The sequence below is a fragment of the Protopterus annectens genome, chromosome 7.part0 (assembly GCF_019279795.1).
Source record: "Protopterus annectens isolate FY-2018-M chromosome 7.part0, PAN1.0, whole genome shotgun sequence".
NCBI lineage: Eukaryota > Metazoa > Chordata > Ceratodontiformes > Protopteridae > Protopterus > Protopterus annectens.
Window position 1 is genome coordinate 1713319921 of NC_056739.1, and position 24463 is coordinate 1713344383.

The 24463-nt window shown below is 37.9% G+C and overlaps 1 protein-coding gene across 3 annotated transcripts in view; it reads left to right on the forward strand.

The window, feature by feature from the left end:
• The window catches only part of DYTN (dystrotelin), a 410223-nt gene that overhangs the window by 217858 nt on the left and 167902 nt on the right, over positions 1-24463 (forward strand). For 2 of the 3 annotated variants that reach the window (XM_044078253.1, XM_044078255.1), the window contains exons 11-12: positions 13115-13260; positions 17092-17326. In XM_044078253.1, coding sequence (XP_043934188.1) covers positions 13115-13260; positions 17092-17326 — 381 coding nt within the window. The remainder of the gene's footprint in view (positions 1-13114; positions 13261-17091; positions 17327-24463) is intronic. The other variant, XM_044078254.1, reaches the window with a different exon arrangement.

Here is a 24463-nt window from a genome sequence, read left to right on the forward strand (position 1 = left end):
AGGTATATAGAAAACATCTGCTGTGATAGATTTATGAAAATTGATTTTAATAGCAGTGAAAGTAACTTAATGTTTGCTTAATGTTATTGGTTTAATGGAGTGACAGCATACCTCTCAACTTCTTAGAGCAAAAAATCTGGACAAAGCCTAAGAATGGGGAGACAAAGGCACCCAAATAGGGACAGACTTCAAATATTGCTTTTATAAGCTTAAAAGGTTACTAGAATAGCAGGATTTGTCTTAGTATGCATTTTTCTGAAGGATATGAAATCTGAAACATAGATGTGTATCACTATTTAGTGACTTCAGTCCTCAGACAATCCAAGTGATTTCCCAGAAAATCACAAATTTTATGATGAACAGATCAATAATATGATGCAAAACTCTGGACATTCTGCAAAAATCTTGACAGTTGAGAGGTATGAGTGACAGATATAAGTGATTTTGCTTCAAATTGTAAGTACTACATATCCGATTCCATTATGGATATCTGTGTAGGATGTTATAGTCGAAGGCAATATCTTTGTGTCATCAAGATGTGCTTTTAGTCAAATCTCAGACACTGCAATGATGCCAGGGAGTTACAAAGAAATTCATCTATGGAGAGCCGTTTCCTTATTACAGAGGATGTAGGCATTACGGTGGCATATTCTTAGCAATAAGAAACATGCCAGAAGGGGGAGGACTTAGGTCATGGGGGTTGATGGCTTCTAAAATGAGACTAGGATTAGGTAAAAATCTCTACAATATACTAGAACTCATGTAAAGGTACATGTATTGGAAGAGCACCTTCAGTACAAATGAAAACTTTTCTATTTATTTTTAGTGAATATGCTTTATCTAAATAAGGGTGGATCATTGTAGGTGAACAAATGTATGATTATGGGGTTTACTGGAGGGTGAGTATAGGAAATAAGCTTTTGTTTAATGATACTGGAGCTCTCATTCTTCTTGTCTCGATAAAACACATTTTATAGCTACCAGTCTATCTACCATCCCACAATATCCTGTCCAACCATACATCCTCACCTCATACAACCTCTCTAGGAGCTCTGTTTAGCCTCAGTACATAATTCACACTCCCCTTCACTGCATCTGTCTCATGGCATGTGTCCATTGCCTAACTATCTCATTTTTTAAATGTAATGCCTATAATCAAAAGAACACTTTCCCCAGCCTAGGGTAGACCCACTGTTTTTAGGTTCTCTAACAAGCAATAACTACACCACAAAGAATGTTCCAGTTTTCTGTTATACACCATCCTCATCAGCTCTTCCACCTTTTCTTTCTAGTTCTGCACTTCAACTGGTCCACATTTTCATGTGTGGTACTGCCTGCAGCTAGCCTCCTGTTCCAACCTGTCTGTATTTAGCCTATATGAAGTCTTGTATCATTTGTAGAGAAACTGAATTTCCAGGTTATATACCAGAGATAAACTTCTTAAAGTTTTGCATACAATCCATGCCTATTCCTATATCCCATCCTCCCACAGAACTGTTCTATCTTGCACAATCTCTCCTCGGCCATACAAAATCCATGATTACAATCTTTTCCCCCGAAGGTGTAGGATGATTTACTTTCTTCACATTTTCCAATCTTTACCATTTCCTTCTTTTTCCACCCTTCTCTCATAATTCCTTGATATATCGGCTATAACTACTTTCCCCTCATAAACTGACTTCCTAAGCTCTCAGGTCCATTCAATGCATTAAACTGTCTGCATGTCTTCTGAAAAGTCTCCCTCTTTCATCACCTCAGTGTGTTTTCTTAGTACATCAACCTTATTTCCAAATTCAGCCACCCCATGTTTCCATAATTATCTATAAGCCCTCCCCCTATTGCCTACTTTTTCCAAGTCTCCTTCTCAAACTTTCTTGAACATAAGTCTTTCCCTGGCCAATGTTTGATGTACTCCCAGCCTTAACCAAGTCAGCATTACCCTCTCATTCATGTGTTTGCTGTACTGTTTTAGCAGACACAAAGTATACTTATATATTGTGAATTTCCCATTTAAATATGGTTTACATAACTGGAAGACTTCTCAAACAAGGATTCATGAATCCCATTTCAATAAACAAGAATTTAGTTACAAGTGTTTGTACTTATGGGCAAATCTACCATACTCCACCTCTCTAAAATAACATAACTAACTTTGAATTTGCAGACAATTGGGTACATTAAGAAAGTTAGTCAAACACCAGTTTGCTTTATCAGACTTAATGGACTCTACTTCCAATGAAAAATCACGTTCTGCTCTCATAAATTCATAGGTTTATATATACTTACTAGGTTATTGACCTGTGAGAAACTTGCCACTATCCATGAGGAACAAGGGTGCTAAATGGGGGGGGGGGATTTGCAGTCACCCATTCATTTGTCCAAATTACATTTGAATAGGTTAAGTACTTTACTTTATGTGTAATGGAAGACAGTCCCACAGAAGTGGAATTGTCAGTGATGCATATCTATCCCTTCAACACGTTCTGTGTGTGTTGCACGAGAAATTGAGAGCCCTTGAGCAGGTGTTTATGCCACCATTAGACTTACACAGGTGCAATGGATCTGACAACATGGTTTTCTATGATTTAAGCCTTAGATTATTTTTAGTGAAGAAGCACTATAGTAATTTTAATTATAAGAAGTTTTGGACACGTTCATACTAACAGAAGCATTTTACTCAATGATTATTCTAATGAGTGTTGAGTCCAATGTAATGATTACATCTCTAGACCTGGAAGCCATGCCTTTAGCTATAATCCGTGCAATGAAAAAGGACTTCCTTACAATAGTGGATGCGTAGAGATCAAAGGACAGTTTGTTGTCGACATAGGTTTCCAGATCCTTGACTACAGGATATGTTTTCAGGGGTGTGTTGTCAATGTGATAGATACAAGGTGAGTCATGCTTGCAGTAGGATGCAATTAAACATTTTTTGGTATTTAATTTTAGTCCATACTTTTGATACCAGCTATTTTTTAATAAGGTCCTCTTGGAAGAACATGGTGTCCTCCAGGGAGAGTGCGATGGCACCAAGTTTGCAGTTATCTGCAGTTTTAGTCAACCACAAACCCTTAACATTAACATTGACCTCTGAGATGTAAATTGTAAAAAGGAATGACCCAAGGACTGAACCCTGTGATACACCACTAGTAACAGATTTTTTGGAGGAACTATAATCACCCACCCTTAATTCCTGGGTTCTGTTTGTGAGCCAGTTTGCTATTCAATGAGTTATGTAGGGATTTATATTTAGCTAGGTGAGTTTGCCTAGGATACCTGAGTGAAGGATGGTGTCAAATGCCTTTGTGTGGTCTAGACATGTGGTGTGTACTGACTACCCTCACCAATTGCAACAGTAATTTTGTTGAATTAGTTGACCAAGTAAAGTAAGCAGGATATGCCACTGGTGAATCCAAACTGGCTTAGTCAAGAGTTTGTAAGTTACATATATTCTTTTTTATTAATTCCATAATGGTCCTGTCTACATTCTTACAGATGAGGCCTATCAGGTTTATATGTCATTAATTACCCAGTTGCATTGAAGCTCCACCTTTATGCAAGGGAATAACTGCTGCTGTCCTCTATTCATCTGGCATGAAGCCTGTTTTGAGGCTAATATTTAATAGCCTCTAGGGGAAGGGGGTGATAAGTCATGTTACAGGCTGACCAGTAGGTAGCCCTGCATCCTGTCTGTCCCCCATAGAATTAGTGCTCTTGGCCTTAGATAGCACCTTCAGGGGCTTGTTCTTGGGAGATTTGAAAGGGAAGGAATAGAGTCATGTTTTTGATCTGAGAATATTGCAGAGGAGAAGAGGATGAAGTTACAATTAAATTTGTCTGCTAGTAGACTGACTACGTTCTCTTAGTCCAAGTATGTGATATCATTTATTATTAGCTCTGCACAGTGCTGGACATTGTTTCTGAGATTTCAGATATAGTTAAAGGAGGTTTTGTGGTTATCTCTCATGTAGATGGAAGGGTGGGAGGTTGGCATAATGGTTAAGGTTTTTACTTTTCAGACACAAGGTACAGTGGTTAATTCTCACATTGGTTAATTGGCTAGGCTTAAAATGGCCCACAAGGGCAGTTAGCCTACTACCAGCCTATGAGATGGATATTTTATATCTGTCTTTAGTTGATTTGATCAGTGTCCATAGTTCTTTGTTTAGCTTAGCAATAGTTTGTTTGATATTTTGAGTTAAATTTATTTTTGCATGAAATTAGAATTCTTTTTCTTTTATTCTAAAGTCTGTTTATAATAGGTTTCTACCACAGAGATTTATTTTTTAATTTGACATAGTATTTATTTCTGATGGGGACAGATGCAGCTATGCTGCGATTTACATGTACATGTAATTTGGCAGTAAGAGATTCTACGTAAGCAGTGGGGTCATCAAGATGGAAGGGGCTTTTGAATTCAGACAGGTCAACATTCAGTTTTAATAGATTAGCCTGCATATAATCTCTGAATACTGAAGCATTGGAAGTTACTTCAGGCTTCAGTCTTATGGAGAATGTGATTGATTTGAGGTCTGATTTGACCAGGAAGAATGTTACAGAGCTGCCCCATTTTGGCAAGGACCAAATCTAGGATTTGCCATGCCTGGTTGGTATACCAACTAACTAGTCCAGAGAACTTATAGAGATGAATTCCAGAAATTTCTGAGCATACATGTTTGAAGATGTATAAGTCTCCAAGTTTATGGAGAGGTAGTCAAAGTCTCCTAGGAGAATAGACTTTAGCTTACTGCATAGGGACTCTATGTTTGTTAGTTTGCAGATGAGGACCATAGAAGGGGTCCTATAATTATCTATTATATGATAAGGGTTTTTTCTTAATATTAAGTTGGATGTGGAGGAGTTCCAGTTTGGTGTCTTGTCTAATGAGTCTGGAGGTGAAGTTTTAAGACTATGGAGACACCACTGCCTTTTGTGCCTTTGTTAATGCAGTGGGGCTGAACATGTGATAAACACTGACACCATGAACTAATGGAGTGTTTTGCTAGTTTTGAAACAGGTCTCTGTGATAATGCATATAATGATGTTTTCCAATGTAAGGAGTGCTTATAAGGAGTAGAGTTCTTTTGTTAAGTGTCCTCACATTGATAAACAATACCTTAATGTCATCTAGTTTTGTTACTTTGGAAGTTTTAAAAACTGACATTTCCTGAAAAAAGCTCTATGGGTGAACAAGGATTTAGCCAATATATGACAGCCTTGGGGAGAGAGCTGCAGACCATCCACTTGGCAAAGCTGTTGGGACTATCTACCATCTCCCACTGCTAACATATATTGCACCCCCTTTGAGTGACACCAGAACTAAACCAGTTGTTGAAAACAATAATGTTTTGCTCATCCCCCCGGCTAATATATATATTGCACCCCCTTTGAATGACACCAGAAGCTAAACCAGTTGTTGAAAACAATAATGTTTTGCTCATATTGTGGCAGCATTCTTGGTGATGGTAGAATGATGCTCAGCAATGATATCCATACTAGCCTCAGACACTTATTTGTAGAGCTTCATCATGTCTGTCTTCATATAGTCTAGGGAGGCATATCTGAAGTCATTTACACCCACAAGTACTAGAAGTGTTTCATAAGTGTACTTGTAGTTCAGGGACCTGAGTGCTTGTGTAATGCGACGCTTCTTGGTCCCTGACAGTCAGCTGACTGATCCTGTCCTTGCACAGCCTGGTGAATGGAGTCACCTATGACTAGGATGAACAATGGCACATCAAGATGTTACTGCACATCATACAGAGTATATTGAAAAATACACAAATGTTTAGTACTTTCATTCTGTAGCTCAGAACATACCTCTCCACTGTACAGATTTTCACAGAATGTCCAGATTTTTGCCTTATATTTTGGTCCATTTCTCATAAAATTGAGGTTTTCTGGCAAACTAGTGGCAAATCATTAAAGGCCTGAAGTTAGAAAATAATGAAAAACATTTGAGTTTCAGACTTCATACCCTTCAGAAAATCCATGCTAATGCAAAACATGTTATTCCATCAACTTTCTAACTTTGTAAGAGCAACATTTAAAAACTGTCCCTATTTTTGGGCCATTGTCCCACTTAAAGCCAGATTTCTTGCTCTAAGAGGTTGAGAGGTATGACTCAGAACTTCACCAGAACAGCAGAAGATGTAAACACCTTCAGTTTTAAAAACTTCCTGTCTACACATGTGACCTTCCTCAACTAATCACTACCTACAAACTGACAACTAAAAAGCTTGCAACAATCAAATACAGGAAATATACTTAAAACACAATGTTGTAATGTATATATAATCATCTATTAATCTATGTGAAGTACTTGTGTTGATGAAGAAATGAAAATAAGCTTTTTGCATGCATATGATAATTAAAAATTGGGAAATAAAAATAATTTTCTATATTATGTTAGGTTAAATAGCCTCTTGAATATAAACCTATTTTTAATTCTGTGATTTAAAATGTGAGAACCATAAAAAAATCATCATGACGTACTGGTTTTATCCAAAAATCAGCTTGCATGTTATGGCTCATATCACTTGTACAGAATTAAGAATAACATATGAAACTTGATAAACTTTGCATAAAATGTAATTGTGCAATTTCATATGCCTGGAACTTCAGGATGCTTTTTTTTTTCAAATAGGTATCTAGCTGAGTTGCCACCGTAATTCCTGGGATGCTAAATGCTCATCCCATGGTCCTGCTGAGTGTTTTTTGTACATTATCAAACACAAAGAATAAAAAATAATGGGAAGGCTGTTTTTTTATATATATGTTTGAAAAGGGTATTGTTCTCATGTTCATATTTGATGTTATATAAATGTTCATACATTTGTTTCCTCAAAGTCCTTTCTGTTTTGCTCACATAAAGACTTGGGCAACACTGGCATTTTCCTAAGTAGACAACTCCTTTTGTGCCACATTTGAAGTAACCTTTATCTATAAATTTTTGTTGTCATAAATCAAAGTGCTTGCCCTCTATGATGTATTTAAATTGCTGGCATCTATCATCATGATTAGGATAATAGACTGTGTGCAGGTTTGCCTGAAGGGTTTTTGAAGTGCGTCAGTGTGACTTAGATGTATGCCTCATGGTGAGTGCTACTTGTGTTGTGTGTTTGTGAGATTTCTGAGGGTACTTGTTCCTTATGTTACTTTTAAGAGACTTTTGTGGTTTAGGTAAGTTAGCTTTATGAGTGTCAGCATATGAAGGTATGTTTGGTCAAGGCTATGTGTGATTTGTTTAATGTTATATTTTGTGGTGCTGACACACTGTTTGCTATTTGTCATGACACCATCTGAGTGATTTGCCTCCAATAGCACTGTGTAACTGCTGTGTCCACTGGCTTAAACATGAGACAACTGCTACATGGTCTCAGGATGCCCATTTCAACCAGACTGGTGAAGCAGTCTGTTGCAAAGTGCAAATGCATGATCCCAGTTGCTTACTAATGAGGACTGTAAGGGAGCTGTACCTATGCACTATCTAAGACCTGAAGAGCAATACACCTCCCATAGTAAATCTGTTTAAAAGAAACATTCTTATGCACTTGGATTTGGAACTGCTTTAAAGCAAATAAGGGTCCTAAAGTAGCCTGTCATTCATCACATAAGAAAGAGACTAAACTTTTATACCAACAATTAGACCACTTAAATAACAAACTGCAGTGCAACCATTTTCAGGAATTATGAATATAGGTTTAATGAACTTAAAACAGATCAAGAAATCAAAAAATATCCACTTATCTTTGTTGCTAAGTATGTCTTTGTTACTACATGTAATACAACCATCACAAGTCAACAGTAACTCTTATCTTTCCCTCAAAAACAAAACATGTCTCCCTTCCTTTCAGAGCGCATTATCCTTCAAAGAAATCTGTATGCCTCAACATGTACAAACAGTATAATATACCATTCCTATACTCCCTGTTAACAGCCAATTTCCTGTTACTCCACCGGTCCAGCTGACGCTATTACATACTTCCATCCAGTTCTTTTCCATAGTCTCTGTTGCAGTCAGAAACAACCTCTCTCCAAGTATTTTTCTCCTTCTGCTGTTCTTGCTGGACCCTATTTTGAGTGATCTGCCACTCCACCAAAGGAACGCAGCTTGATACCTTGATAATATTCCATCCTCTTTCACTGACAGAACTTCCTAAATATGTCCACGCTCATTGATAACTCCATCTCCACCATCAACAGTAGCATGTAGTGTTCAGTGTAGAAGTTAAAACTTCCAACAACTCCTCCCATCTCCATACCTGCCAGTTTCAGGAACTTTCAGGTACATATCAGGTATTAGTACTTTCATTGCAGTAATAAAACCCCAGTGAGAAATGTCTGTCATGTAGTCTTCCCAAGTTCAACACTCACTCTTCTAACTGATAGCTTCAAAATAGGTGCATCATTTATAGTCCTTACCTTTTCCATAACTTACACCAGTACTTAGCACCACATCCCTCTAAATAGAAAGATTCAGTCCAAAATACTGAATGTTTTTTTTTGAAGTCAAATAAAAATATCAGAGATGTAAACCATTTCTATCCATTCAGTAGCAACCCTACAAATCTGGACTCTAGCAAATATTTTAATGGTAGCATTAAATGAAAACTGGCTGTAGTTAGCAAAATCTTTAGGACCCATTTCCCCTATAAGTACAACATAATTAATGCCTACTTCAATGATGGACACAAGGTCTCTTCAATGTCGCTTAAATAGATTCTTTAATACATTAAATATTTAAAAAATCTATTCAGTAGTAGTGTGACATGTATGCCCTCTGCCCTTCCAAGTGTCTGACTGCATTTAATATCATTGCCTCATTTATCTCTCTGAGCAGCATGTTTACCCACTCCCTCTTCATTTGGACTCCTCCTCACATCTTTACTTCCGCTTACTCCTCCTCATCATCAGCTTTTTCTCGCACAACTCTCACATAAAATGTTTGTAATATTTAACACAGGAAATTATAACCAGTTGACCAACATAACCAAAGTTTTATGTGGGCAAGAAATGGATATTAAAGCATTCACATCAAGATCAGAGAGAAGCAAAGTTCAAGAAGTGAATTTTGACGTCTGTTTTGATAATACTGTACATAACATGAAGAAGGCTAGTCATACTCCTTTGTAGTAAATGGTGCTTTACTGCTTCAAAGCATCATCAGTTGCAGAGAGAAAAAAAGAAAGCTAAAGTACAGGAGTGTGAAATGGGTTGCAGCTTGGAAAGGTGTTAAGTCACTCAGATGCTTCAGCTTTCCAATGCTGTTCTGCAATGGCTGTTTATGCTCTAGTTAGAGATTAGAGTATAACAGCTCTGAAAAGTGCTTAACAATATTGCCTTTTTCCCACTTTCAGAGCATAATTATGGTGCACCATCTATTATAAAAGTTGTTGCATACTTCTAACATCAGAGTGTACAGAAAAGCTTATCATTTTATCAGTTTCAGAGCATAATCACTGTGCTCCATGTACTACAAATACTTTTAGTGCACCTTTCATTTTCTTTATTCTCTTTCCACTTGTAGTCTGTATCCTGTCATAATTAGGATAGTTTAACTAGATAAGGGAGGATTAACTCATTTTTCAAGTTGAAAATTATCAATTTAAGAAAGCCTTCACTCTTGGATTTGGAAATGTATGTGGTAGAAATTATAAAAGTCCTGATAATTATGTGAAAACACATCTGCTTAGTGAAATCCTATTACCTTGCATCACCTGAATATCAAGAAAACACCTGGGTATTCAAGTCATTGGCCAAGAACATGGTATCAGAGAACATGATTCAATCATTGTCAGACAGGAGAGAAATGTATAACCAAGTCTAATGTTATGTAATTTAAGGGCTTCACCTCTCTCATAGGAGAGTAGAAGTGTTGAATAGGAAGTCATCCATTCCATTATCATTGTGTTTTTTCTATACTTCTTCAAATTCTAAAAGAAAAAGAAATGACAAACACATGCAACTTAAGAAAAATCTGAGTTGAAAGTGTCTTTGCTAAATGTCATAAAAACAAGCGTGAGTAAACTGGAAAGAGTACAGTGGAAATATACCAAGGGCATCCATGGATGTGAAAATTTAAGTTATTATGAAAGACTAAAATATCTGAATTTGTATAGTGTCTCTTACAGATATCTAAGAGGAGATCTTATTCAAGTATATAGGGCATTTAGAGACAACTACCTATGGGAATGTTTGGGATTATCAAAAAGTACTAGAGAATCATTAGACAACCTTTGTAGAAGACTGTATGAATGAGAAGTGTACTAATTCATTCTCTGACAGAATAGCTGATGCATGGAACAGACTACTAGATTACATTAACGTAACTACTAGCTAGATATTTTTAAGAACAACCTAGACACTTATTATGGGAACAAGTGTTTTGGTATATTGGCAGGCTAGAAGGGCATTAATGCCAGTGTTTGAAATATTTGTATGTATGTATGTATGTATCTCAAATAAATATGCCTAAATATTAATTCACTTTGTTAACTAAAACAATTTGAAACAAGCTGCAAAAAATCCAACTAGGGATTCCTATTTCTTAGATACATGCTAACAAATCAGGGCATTTTTTGCTACCCAGCCATGGTTCTATCCTCCATAATTAACAGAACTCATGATTACATCATCTGTAACATAAAAGAAAAGTCAAGTCAGAAATAAAAAAATCATTATTATTATTAGACATAACCAATGTTAAAAGTCCAAAAAATGCCACCTATATGCAAAATAGCTCATTTGTTCACCAAAGGTAAATTATACTGTTTGGGGTACTGCATACCAAAAGTGCTGGTGGATGTAACTATTTTGAGTAGTACTGACCAACATACATGACACTTTCCCTAGATCAGCCTGTATAAGGAGATGCATGTACTATATTGCGACATGACTGACTTAACATTCTATCTAGATGAAAGGCAGCATTCTGACCACAGGATATAATGCTGCAGTACACTACAAGGAAGTATTCTGTATTGTGCCCTACAAAGGAATAACTACACAGTTGTGCAACTTACCCTTAGCCTTCACGCCCTAGTAGTGCAGTTTTTATTTTCATAGCTTTAGGACCACAGTTTCTTATACCACATAGATGTACAGGTGGGTTTTCAAAATGCCCCATACAGTCGACAAACAGATAAACAAAATTGATAAATAGTCCTTTACATTTAGATAAAGAGTGGTAATTAATAATTTACTCACCACATACTGTTAGGTGAGAGTTCAGACTTATAGGCTGTGAGACATACAACTGTTTTGGAGGTTTCTATCAAGTCAATGATCATCATAGCTTTGGTAAAGGCAAATAGATCAAGAGTCATTGGCTGAAGCTACTTTCATTGGCAGTAGAAATTTCTTCTTTCTTCACTGTTGCATGACCTCAGAATTGTTATATATAATTTCAGGGGGTCCTCAACACATAGGGGGTGCACAGGGGTTGCTCCCTGCAAAAAAAAAATATGTCTGAAATTCTATAAAAGCAGTTTTGGTGAATGACTCTCAATATAATTGCAGTCACTGAAAATGCTGTCAGTGAGTCAACATGTACCCAGCTGGGGTCTCATGGCTAAACTGCAGTTTTGCTACAGAGACACGACTGTGGCAAATTCACTGTGGGCACAGAGACACATGCAGCCTTCTGCCTACAGTTGGAAAAAAACAAGTGGAAGGGTGGAGAGTCTGGAATGTATGTCCTTTCTGAACTGGATACTGAGCACATGAACAATCAGGTGGAGATCTGGCACCAGTGGCTGAAAGTGTTACTAAGATGGCCTATGGCATATCTCACTGATCTGCTTAGTATGTTGCAGGAAGGACAACATTTAACAGATGCACACAGAGAATCCTCGCTTAAGGGAGAGCTTGTTACTCCCTGTAGGGGAGCCATTGAGTCTCAGGAGCATCACTAGAACATAAGTGTGGCTGCAGCAACATACAGGATTTTTCCTCTGCCGTCGCTCACTTCTATAAGTTTTAGTTACATAAGCTGTACTGATACTGTACACCAACAACATCCATCACATCCCCTGGCACATTAATAAAGGCATTGTGCACTGGAGACTGCTTTTTCTGTGCTGAGTACATACCCACTGAGCATTCTGCTGTGTGTGCTAGCCCTACCACATACTGTCCCTAGGGTCCTGGAGGACATGGTCTTTGATTACAAATCCCCAATTACTTATTCCAGCTGTAGACACAGTGCTGTGTGCTTCTCTGTGCCCACAATGAATTTGCAACAGCCATGTGTCTGCAGCAGAACTGGAATTCAGCCACATCTCACCACAGGAAAATGTTTGCAGCCTATAAGCCTTGATCTTCTAAATCACTGTCAATTGTAGTTTGCAGATGGTGTATCCTGTTTTCCTTTTACAGCCAATTTACCATGATGACAGCTAACAGAGATTACAGGCAGGGAACATCAATTTATACTTGTGTCAGATTTTTGGGGTAACAGTTAAGAATGGAAATAGAAAAAGGAATGACTAGGAAAAATGAATCTTGATTTCTTCTTTGTCTGCATACATTACATTAGAGAAATATGAAAAATCTTTTTCCTGAATCAACTACATCTGACTGACTCTCATAAGCTCAGAGTACTACTTTGTGTAAATTACTTTGGAATCTGGTTCTGTGTTATAGGTGGATAACTCAGACGTTTTCTTAGAATATGTAGAATGTAGTATAACACATTAAATTATTCTTCAGTTAAATATTATGAGCAGCACAGGGGTTAGGAGGGTGGCCTAATGGTTAAGGTGTTTGCTTTATAAACACAAGGTGCATGGTTTGAGTCTCACAAGAGATAATTGGCTAGGCTTAAAATGGCTCGTAAGGGTAGTTAGCCTAGTACTAATCTATGAACCTAAGAAATATATAAATGTATATCCAGCAAGTCACCACATTATAGTCTTGTAAGCACCTGGCAAAACTGAAGAAAACAATTTAAACTTATATTGCTCCTAGTCAGTAGGCTGACTTTGAAGTCCTAATATCTACGGGCAGGTTGTAGTAGGTTTGATAAAAAATTCATTGAAAATAAACATTCAAAAATACAGTTGTCTCACAATATAAATCTAGCTGATTCTTAGTTCCTTCTCTGTTGTTCCAGCAGACATCACTAAAAGAAAATGTGAAACATTTTGCCCGCATTGTGAGAAACAATTTGCTGAGAGAACGCTGCAAAAGAAAAGAATTTCTAAGAAGAGCCTTAATTGTCATGCAGAGTGGCAATGCCTCGTCAGGCAACCAAGAGTTGTGAGTATGGGAAGCCTTCCAGTTAACTGATAACATTTTGAATGCTTACTAATGCAGCTTTCTGTTTTACTATTTCAAGATAGTGCATTCCTGTACCTATGTGTGCCTGCAGCTTTGTAAAGTAATGAAATTGTCCTGAAAATTATATTAATGTTCACGTTATCATTAATTCCATCAGCATGGACCACATTGTGCAATATTAGATGTTTTGCCTTTTTACATGATTTAATTTTTGTGTACCACCTCTCTGGAGACAGACATCCACATCATCAGAGTGCCTATTTTTATTGGACAAGTTGTTGTGGCAAATGTATGAAAATGATACAGTTTATACAGTAGAAATGTTCAAACTAATTGCATTCCTGGTTTGTTTAAAACATCATAAAGGCCCTTTGTGTGCCATTATTATGGCATCAGAACTATGTTTTCAGATAAATGAAGTGGTAATCCTTTTGCATGATACTTATTTTATGCATGCATTAATTGAATTTGTTTTCTAGGAAATATGTACTGTTAGTGAAAGTGTTTACATTGTTTTTAATACACAAAGCGTATTACTGGCACTACGAAAATGAGAGTAATATTGTGAGGTGCTAAGGAATTTCATTTTGGCATTTTGAGTATGATGTCTTCAGTCTTCACTTGAATACAATAAAGTTGTAAAGAAATCTTACAACCAAGTAGTGTTTCAGCATTAGTCTTATAAAAAGGCAGTAGCACCAGGAGGACTCCCAGGTTAAGAAATTGATTAAAAAATACATATTGTAACAAACGGCTATAAATTACATATATAAATATATATATATATATATATATATATATATATATATATATATATATATATATAAATATACACACACACACATATAGATATAGATAGTTACACACACACACACACACACACACACACACACACACACACACACACACACACACACACACACACACAAACACGCACACACACACACATATACACACACACACATATATGGGTCCAGAAAAAGTAGTTGAAACTTAATAATGACACACTTTGGTCGACAAAGCAGATGATTGGCATGTGTTTGAAACTGACAGTCTCCATGGTTGGAGGATATGCCCCTTTCCCAGGGAATGTCCAATCTTGAAGTTAGTGTGTATAGTTAGCAGGGGGTAGTAGTGCAGGGGAACTTGGCAACCCCTGCAAAAAAACATTTTTTAACTTTTAATTTGCATGCAGACAGGAGATTCCAAGTGCTTTCAAAGTGCCCTGTTGACATTGTGTTGTTGTTCTTTTGCCATTGACATTATTCACATCGATGCTTGGGTGTTTTTTTTTTTTTTTTGTTTGTTTTTTTAACCTGGAAGATATTGCCAGTGTTCTTGCAGACTATTAAGTACCTACTTCATCCTACTCTCCTCTCTGTTTATCTTCCATTTCATCTTGACCCTGCCATGCCTCAAAATTACTTCAAAATAAGTCCCAAATACCATTCCAAATAACAAATGCTGGATCCATGTGGCACATCAGCTTACCAGACCATTTCCTGGTCAGCACTAAGCACAGCCTAACCGACCTTCACAAATCTTTTTAATCTCAGCCACTGTACTGGATACATAGATGAGGCTTGGAGAGCACCATAGTAGTACCCCTTTACAAAGGTGGCTTTACTACTAACCCAGAGATGTAAAGTAATGGAGGGTATTATAAGTGAACACATAAATAAAGATGTAGGCATTCTGAAATCCCCTCAATCCCAGTGAATATGGCAATATAAAGGGCATGTCTACTGAACCTGCATTGCCTGAGATGTAACTGAGCATTTATTGCATTCATACCACCTACTTTAATCTGGCAAATACCTTTGATATTATCACACACTCAGGTTTCAGAAGTAAGTGCCCCTACTTAAATATCACTCCCCATGTAACTCACTAGAGTGCTACCTGGCTCACACACAGAACCAGTACAATGTGGGTCGATGCTATTCTCTTCTAGAAGGCTTGACACTAGTGGTATATGTCAGGGTTTCGCTTAGAATATCGTCCTTAACGGGACACAGTACTGTAGTATTTGGGAAAAAGAAATCCTCTTCACCTGATACAGTAATAATACCTCCCTCAAATTACCATTAAGAAATGCTTCTAACTACTAAAGGGAGAACATTAGGGGGTGTGATCAGCAGATGCTGATGATGCAATAGTGTAGTACTGGCATTCAGAAATAGATGCTGATACTGCATTTGCAGTTTGCAGCCTTAGCTGAGGCAGTGTTTATTCTGTTGTGTTTTAACTGCAGCAAGATATTTTTTTTCTCCTTTTTTGATGCCCAACTCAGAGTTAAGGGGGGACATGAATTCCAGAAAATGCACATGGCACCACATAACCTGGCTACAGTTCTGGTTATTTAGCAAACCAAGTGTGGATTACTGTTGTGAGGAGAGAGTTTCATCAGCAATCTTAACATAAGACAAGTGCTAGGTAAGGTCCTTGTAGGCAGTGTGGTCTGCATGCCTTTTATCCACAGTCTCTGTACCCCCCCTTCAAAGAGTGTAACTAGGCCTATCAGGCATCATCTGCCTTTTACGAAGCTGAACTGGTGCGTATCATGATGCATAATTTCACCTAACATTTTGTTCAGTTATAATATGTTCCAAATCATTGCAAAAATACTAGTTAGATTAATAAGTATGGCATTCACAGTGTCAGTACAAGGACCACTGTTATGCAAATGCTCTACAATAGCCTTCTACAAGCATCATCCAGAGGAGACACTGAGACTGAAAAGCTGATGGAGTGGTTTTGCTAAGTAGGTGTTAGGACTTCTCAACAGATATTCAGGCACAGTGCTGGAACCCAATGGAATTATACTTTTAATTATGAGAGGTGATCCAGATGTATTTCAGGAGGAATGCTGCAAGGAACAATGGGGATGGGAGAGAGTGGGTGGGTGGGGTAGGGTAAATTGGAAAAGAATTTATCCACTAGAATATTTCAGGAGGAGATGTGGGGGGGTAATGGAAGGAGCAGAGGTGAGGGTCAGTGGGGTAAACTTGGAAAAGATTTTAGTAGAGGAGGTGTGAAAGGAAGGGGAGGGTGAGTGGAGCTGGGATGGTAGATGAAGTGTTTTGAAAGCAAGCTAGTAAAATATCTAGATGCATATTTATGCTATAACAGAAACAAAAATATATGTCTATCTATCTATTGACATTTCAAGAATCTTCACCATTGGTTGGGAGATTTTGTCATGTGATTAGGACCTTCTATAAAATGACTGCTTTTCCCTGTATACTATTAGTCTGACTAGGTTCCCTTGGGAGGAACGACAGTGTTGTACTGTTTCCCATAATAAACAAGTTCTCTGGGGTCAGCTGACTGTATGCTTTCCTTCCCTATATTCTAAAAACAGGACATCAGACTATGAAAAATTCACTAGTTATTTCCTGCATACCGTGTTATTATTTTTTAAATTTTGGTTTTGCATGTCATGAAGGGACATGTGCTAAATGAGCACAGTACATAACTAACTAGATTCTGATGGCTGCATGTTACTGGAACAAATGTCAAAACTAAGTTATTCGCAGTGTATGGACAGAAGGATGTTAGGAAGGAAGAGTACATTAAACATGTATAATTTGATTTTGATCAGACCTTGCATCTGGATTTTCAAAACGAATTTATAATGCATAGCAATAAAAGGCCTCTTAGGAGTTATTCTATATTTCTCATGACTTTGGCATTTTAGAAAGATATCTCAGCTATGAGAAAACAAATTGCCTGTTACTGTGTGTTGGCTTCAGACGAAGACCTACAGTAACTACCGTCATCCTATTTTTCTTACTTCTCATTGCTCAGGATCACAGGAGAGGGTTTAGAACATCAGGAAAATGCAGAAATGATGAATGCTGCACCAGCTAATACTGGACATCAGGAAGAGCAGGAAATGCCAAATTCTACAATAGTCAACAGTGGACTTCAGCACCAGCCTGACGTGTATGCTGCCGATGTTTTAGTAGCTCAGCACGTCAGTGGTAAAATGAAGCAGAAGGCCACAGAGCAGCACCATGGAAATTCTGCCCTTCAGCAGCAGGTTGGTTGAAGGCATACATCACATGCACATTTATTGACAAGTATACAGATGTGCATGTGCAATATGTAATTTTTACTAATATTTCATACACAAATAATGTGCATGTGCAATATGTAATTTTTACTAATATTTCATACACAAATAATGTGCATGTGCAATATGTAATTTTTACTATTATACCATGACCCCCCATTAATATTCCAAAATGTGCACACTGATTGGCCAGCGTGCACGTTGTAAATCGACTTATACTAATGGAAAAAGGTCCGGTCGCCCGGACTTTTCCCATTAGTATAAGCTCTTTTAAAACACTGTCTCGCTATGTTAAAAGAGTTTAACATAGCGACACAGGTTTAAAAAAAGCAACGGAGATCTCCGTTGCTTTTTTTAAAGCTGTCTCGCTATGTTAAACTCCTTTAACATAGCGACACAGTGTGTAAAAAGCAACGGAGATCTTGCTTTCTCCATTGCTTTTTTTAAACCTGTCTCGCTATGTTAAATGGGTTTAACATAGCGAGACAGCTTTAAAATAAGCAACGGAGATCTCCCATTTAACATAGCGAGACAGGTTTAAAAAAAAAAAGCAACAGAGAAAGCAAAATCTCCATTGCTTTTTACTGTTTCGCTATGTTAAATGGGTTTAACATAGCGAGACAGCTTTAAAAAAAGCAACGGACATCTCCGTTGCTTATTTTAAAGCTGTCTCACTATGTTAAACCCATTTAACATAGCGAAACAGTAAAAAGCAATGGAGATCTTGCTTTCTCCATTGCCTTTGGCCACAGCTCTGATGTACTGCGTAGGCATGCGCAATACATCAGAACTGCCGCGGATACCAGACAGCTGCGGAAGGGCAGCAAAGAGGCATTATATAATGCCATTATTTAAGAAAAGTAATTATTTCTTTTCTTAAATAATGCCATAGTATAATAGCAATAACCCACTTCTGGGTGTGGGTAATGCGGGATTTACCCACGGTTGTCTTTACCGTGGGTAAATCCCGCTTTACCCACACCCAGGCGTGGGTTATTGCTATAATATTTCATACACAAATAATGTGCATGTGCAATATGTCATTTTTACTAATATTTCATACACAAATAATGTGCATGTGCAATATGTAATTTTTACTAATATTTCATACACAAGTAATATGTGACAAAGTATTTTGCTACTTTGCATGTTCTTGCACATACACCCCCGGATGCATCCATTCTTCCTTCTAGGCACAGATACATAGACTTATGCATGCACAGTTTGTTTGGCATTTCAGTGCTGTTCGGCTTCTACAGTATTTATCATGTTTGGTTTTTCATGAACTCTCACAATAGTTTAGCCAGTTCTAATGGCACAGATATGGATATTGGATAAAGTCTTGGCTATTGCCCAGGCAACACATATTTAATCAGCATCTTGAGCAGGTGATGGAGATGGCTGCAGAGAATGGAAGTCAACAGAAATTCCTGGCTCACCCTTCCTGTAGGGAGGTAGGTACCTTATATTGTCAGTTGGAGGACACCTGGGTGAATGGTAGGCCACTCCACAGAACCAACTATCTGGCCTGGTCCTTATCATCTGCCTCTTGCATCAGGAAATATGAGAAGAAACAAATGGTTCACAGGGATCTTATCGAGTCTAGGGATGCTTGACTGTAGTCCCACAGGACAAATGGGGCATTATATTTAAGATGTTTTGACCAGAAAAAAAAACACTACTTATGGTGTTTGCAGCCCTACTGTCTATTCCTACTGGGACCATAAATATAATCAGTGCCTCTAATTGTCAGCTCTGTTGTCACAGCAAGTGACCACCTGAAACCTGTATAGCATGAAAAGTAGTACTTTGGCTGGATGATGGAGTGAAAGTGAGAGAAGTACCATGAAAAGGGCCTGAAGCTAACAAAGCTGTATTTCTTAGAAATGATACTTAATTTCAAGACATCATAGATGATCATATTGTCCTTGAAAACCATGGATTGATCCCTGTAGATGTGAGGGAGAAGCTGACTCGCATAAGGCAGTTTCCACATCTTGGGGGCCTTATTCATCACGGAATGTAGGAGGAATTTGGAGATTAACCAGGGGCTTGGTAGAGAGGTGATAGCACCACAAGAGATCTGTCAGACGTGAGGCACAGGACAAAGCTTTTCATTTTCTTGTCTTTCTATGTCCCCATACTCACCTATGGTCATGAATTTTAGGCAGTGACCATACAGATGAATACAAGTGGTAAGAAACAGGTTATTTGCATTGTAGCTGGTCTCGTTCATCATGGCAGAATAAGGAGATCAGCATTGTGGAAGGATCCCAATTGCAGCCCAAAGCCTTAGCTAGCTACCCAGGCACCCTGTGCATGCCATTTCCCAGTCTAGTACCCCTCAAATTTACAATGAGTAGCAAAATAAAAAAAGCTCCTTTTGCACATAAGGGCCAAAAAAGTTTTTTTCTTCTACTCAAAGACAAAAAAAATAAATAAATAAAAAGAAAAAAAATAAGCAAATGTTCTCTTTACACTGTAGCAAATCTTCCTAGAATGCTGAGCACTTTAGCCCTGGCCAAACATCTAATATCATTTAATTATAAATGTTGGCACTGAGCAACACTGCACTTAGAGTGATGAATGATTTTACTGCAAATGCATCATGTCACCTGATACTTTGGACCTGGGATGTCTGCCCCTTTTGTTCACTCCAAGTTATACCTCTGGTGCAACCTCTGTCATCCAGGTAGAGAAGATTCAGTTGAAGTATTTTCAACACTACTGAGGATCCCCCCAGGTGCCCCCCCATAGGTGGTATACTAGGCTAAGATGCTTCTTAACAAAAAAATGTTTCAGCTTCTTTGGGAATGTTTGGAGATCCCCCACTCTCTTCAGCTTATATTATTGAAGCACTCACCAAGAACAAGTGATTCAGAAAAGAAACAGATAGATGGTCTTTCTACAGTTGAATGAAAAGGCTCATTGCAGTGCTTGTAAAAGAAAGCTAAAAATGCAAACTTACCACAGTCTGTATTAAATAGTTATTGACTATGACCACAGATTTTAATCTTAATAGTAATACTGAGTAATGCCAGATCTTGTCTTTTGTGGACAAAGAATGCATTATGTAAAAGAGAAAGTCTACTAAAAATATAACATCATATTAATATTTCCCCATTGAGGCATTAAGGTTATAATAAAAATATATTACTAGAGAGATAGATAGATAGATAGATAGATAGATAGATAGATAGATAGATAGATAGATATGGGTGTATAGTGTTTCACTGATGTGTGTTTTCATTAATGGAGGAGAGAGCAGGTACAGTTGATTGAAAATCACCTGTTAGGAAAGTGCTGGCTTTTTATGTTAGAGGTTGCAGTACAGTGAGGATCTGGAAATATGCCTTTTTGCCACCGTAGCATGATCTTAGAGTTGATGTATCTATCTATCTATCTATCTATCTATCTATCTATCTATCTATCTATCTATCTATCTATCTATCTATCTATTTGTCTGTCTGTCTGTCTGTCTGTCTGTCTATCTGTATGTCTGTCTGTCTGTCTATCTGTCTATCTGGCTATCTGGCTATCTATCCAGCTATCTTTATGACCAGACCAATAGCACAGAGGTTATGTTGCAGGATTACCAACTGGTAGACCTTGGTTCAAAATAATGGTTGGGGCACAAGTGGGCAGCAGCAGTATCTGGATGGAAGAAAGGGCCGGCAATCTACTTCTGTAATATGCAATGAGAACCCTATGGGGGCCTACACACAGAGTCACCATGAGTTGAATAGTTGATTTTGACTAGAGGACATCTAACTGTATATATATGTATATATATATATATATATATATATATATATGTGTGTGTGTGTGTGTGTGTGTGTGTGTGTGTGTGTATATATATATATATATATATATATATATATATATATATATATATATGTATGTATGGAGTCTGCATGTCCTCCCTCCATTCATGTGGTTTCCAAATGTTAAATAAATAAAATATATATGGGTCTACTTTGACTCACCAAATTTACATTTCAGCAAATTCAAGTTGGCCAACTCCACTTCTCTGATGAAATCCTTTCCCTGTGAAAGGAACCACTTAGCCACCCTGGTGAATTTTGCCCTTTCTTCAGTGTAGTGAGATCTCAGAGTTGATATATTTAAGTAGGGGCTGGAGGGGTGAAGTCCCCCACCTGTGTGGGTTTAGTTTTGGTCTGTTCAGGATTTTTTCATGGTGACCAAGTGGTTCCTTTCACAGGGAAAGGATTTCGGCAGTCTGTGCTTTTAATTTAATGTTTCAGAGAAGTGGAGTCAGCTAACTTGGATTCACTGAAATGTAATTTCAGTGAGTCAAAGTAGACCCATATATATATATATATATATATATATATATATATATATATATATATATATATATATATATATATACACACACACACACACACACACACACACACACACACACACACACACACTCTGAATACAATATCAAGATAAAAATGTTTTCTAGTTTCTGTCTATAGTATTCCTTTTAAAAACTTAACATTGTACTTTCCACCACCCTTCCTCTACCCTTACCCTCTTTCTTCACCTTTTCCATTACCTATTGAAGGCATCTGTAGAATCTGCTTTCACTGCACATTCTAATAATCTGTTCCACAGGTCTACAACCCTGTCAGTGAAAAAGGCTTTCACAGATCCAAGTAGTAGTTGGGCCTCCTATTATGAGGCCTGTGTCCATTCCTCTCTCTCATCTTTTTCGTTAGAGTGGTCCCTTCAGGTCTCCCTAACTTAATATTGTGCACCGGTACCATGTATCCCCTGGCACTACTGGTCTTTAGTGAGAAGTGCTTCATCCTTCTTCTGGCAGGCTGATGACTCTTTGCTTCCTGATATGGCATCCAGAATGCAACAAGATATAACCAGGAAAAAGGGCCCAGTAGAGGACAAGTATGCACTGTTTGCTTTTGGTGTCTATAGATACACACCAGCATTAAGTTTATTGTTGTCACAGCCCCCTTACTCCCCTCCTAGTAGGCCTTCCTGGTTGTTATAGACACCCCCATATCCATATCCATTCCGTATCCATTCCTATTTTGTCATCATTACTTCAGCTTGCCTCATCTGATAAACTACAACAACCTTAGTGTAAATCAATTGTAGCACCTTGCATTTGTCTGAAGTAAATCCCAACCTCCATCTTTATGGGGACTTGTTGGCCTTGTTATGTCCTGCCATTGACACAGCTCCCATTTTTCACTGCTGCAACTATCTTCATGTTATCTCTGAAATAGATGATCCTGTTTTCTTCCCCACAGTTATGTCTGAGACAAACACAAGTTATCGTTGAACCTATAAGTGATGCTTGTAATACTCCTATACAAAATAACCCTTTTGATGTCCCTGTCACTGCAGACCTATGTGAACCACCCACCAGCTGTGCTGCAGGGTAGTTCATCAGTTGTGTACCTACCCCAGTCTACTAGAGTTTTCCTAGCAGCCCCCAGTGCTGAATGTAGATCATGTGGGACTTGTACTTCATTGTCAAGTTACCCAGTCATAAAATTGGATCAGTTTTGAGTGATATATCCTTCTGGCCATAAACCCATGTTTGTTGCTTACCTAAAGAATGGAGCCAGGCCTTCCCTCAGGATTTTCTGTCTATCTTTCCCTGATACTGCTGTTAGGTTAATAGGCCTGTAGCTCTCTGAAGTTTGCTGTTCCTCCCTTTGTACAAAGGTACCACTGTTTCTGCCTGTAAAAGTATCAAGCACTTTTGCACTTGCTGGCAATTTGTTGAAGATGTCAATCAGATGATTTGTCAGCACACTAGCCCTAGTCCTGATGACTTTAGGAAGCAGCCCACCTGGCCTTCTATGCCTTACCCTCTCTCTTAGTGAAGACATTTTTCTCTCACGGCAATGTTTCAGTGCATCTGTGTGTTTCTTGTCCTTTGTGATCTCCACATTGCCCTTATCTCATCCTGGTCTGTTCTGTCACCTGTTTATTCCTTTCCACATTTTTGCCTGCAGCATTTCTATCTTCAACTTCTTTGACAGTCATTTGATTGTCTTATTGTATGCCTCCCCCATTTCCACCTCTTTTGTGTCTCCTTATTTTTTAAACCCACCAACCCACCATCCCTTAGATTTTGCCCAGTTGTGCCCTTTGCTTCACTTTGTCAGCATGTTTATTCCACTTTTGAAGCAACAGCCAGGTATCTGCAGCCTTGATAGGATTCCTACAGCCTATTTGTTCTCTGTCTGGAGAGAATTTGTATCCTGGAAAGATGAGAGTGCTAGAGAGTGAGCCAGTCTGACAGACCTAAGACTTTCCACCTGTAGAACAGAGTGTGTGTGTGTGTGTGTGTGTGTGTGTGTGTGTGTGTGTGTGTGTGTGTGTGTGTGTGTGTGTGTGTGTGTGTGTGTGTGTGTGTGTGTGCTCTATCTTTAAGACGTGTTTTAAGGACTGAATATGCATATATAGCACACACATGTTAGCTTCAGTGCCATTTTGAGAGTGCAGGCAGAGAGTGAGCATACATTAATGTAATAACTTATTTGTATATGTTTATCTAAGTTAGTTATTAAGCCTCAATCCTGATGTGCTTGTACATAATAAAGCTGCTTCAACAGAACCCACAGAGTCATCTATTACATCCTGACTCAACGAGTGACATGGTGTCAGAACTGGGATTCCAGAGACTGCTATTCAAAGCTACGAGGTGCAGTTAATACTGAAGGTAAACTAAGAGAAATGAGCATGAAAAAGGGCCAAAAAAACAAAGGTAATGAAAACTTGCACAGTTTATTTTATAAAAAAGATAAAAGAGAGCATTACAAGGGCACAAACCACATTATTAAACAAGCAAGAGGCACAAAAGGTTTATTAATTAAACAAAATGTTTAAAATTAAGATATTTGATAAAACGATTATCAGAAAAGCACATAAGGGGTTTGGAATTACCTTGGAAGTGCAAAAGATGCATATTTAAGGCAAAGTTAGCATGTTTAAAGCAAGACGGGCGTGTTTAGAGTAAAACGAGCACACAAAAAGTACAGTGGGCATGAAAAGGGATTAAATGAGCAAAACAAATATAATAAAGGGCAAAAAGGGCACATTATGCATAAATAAAGCAAG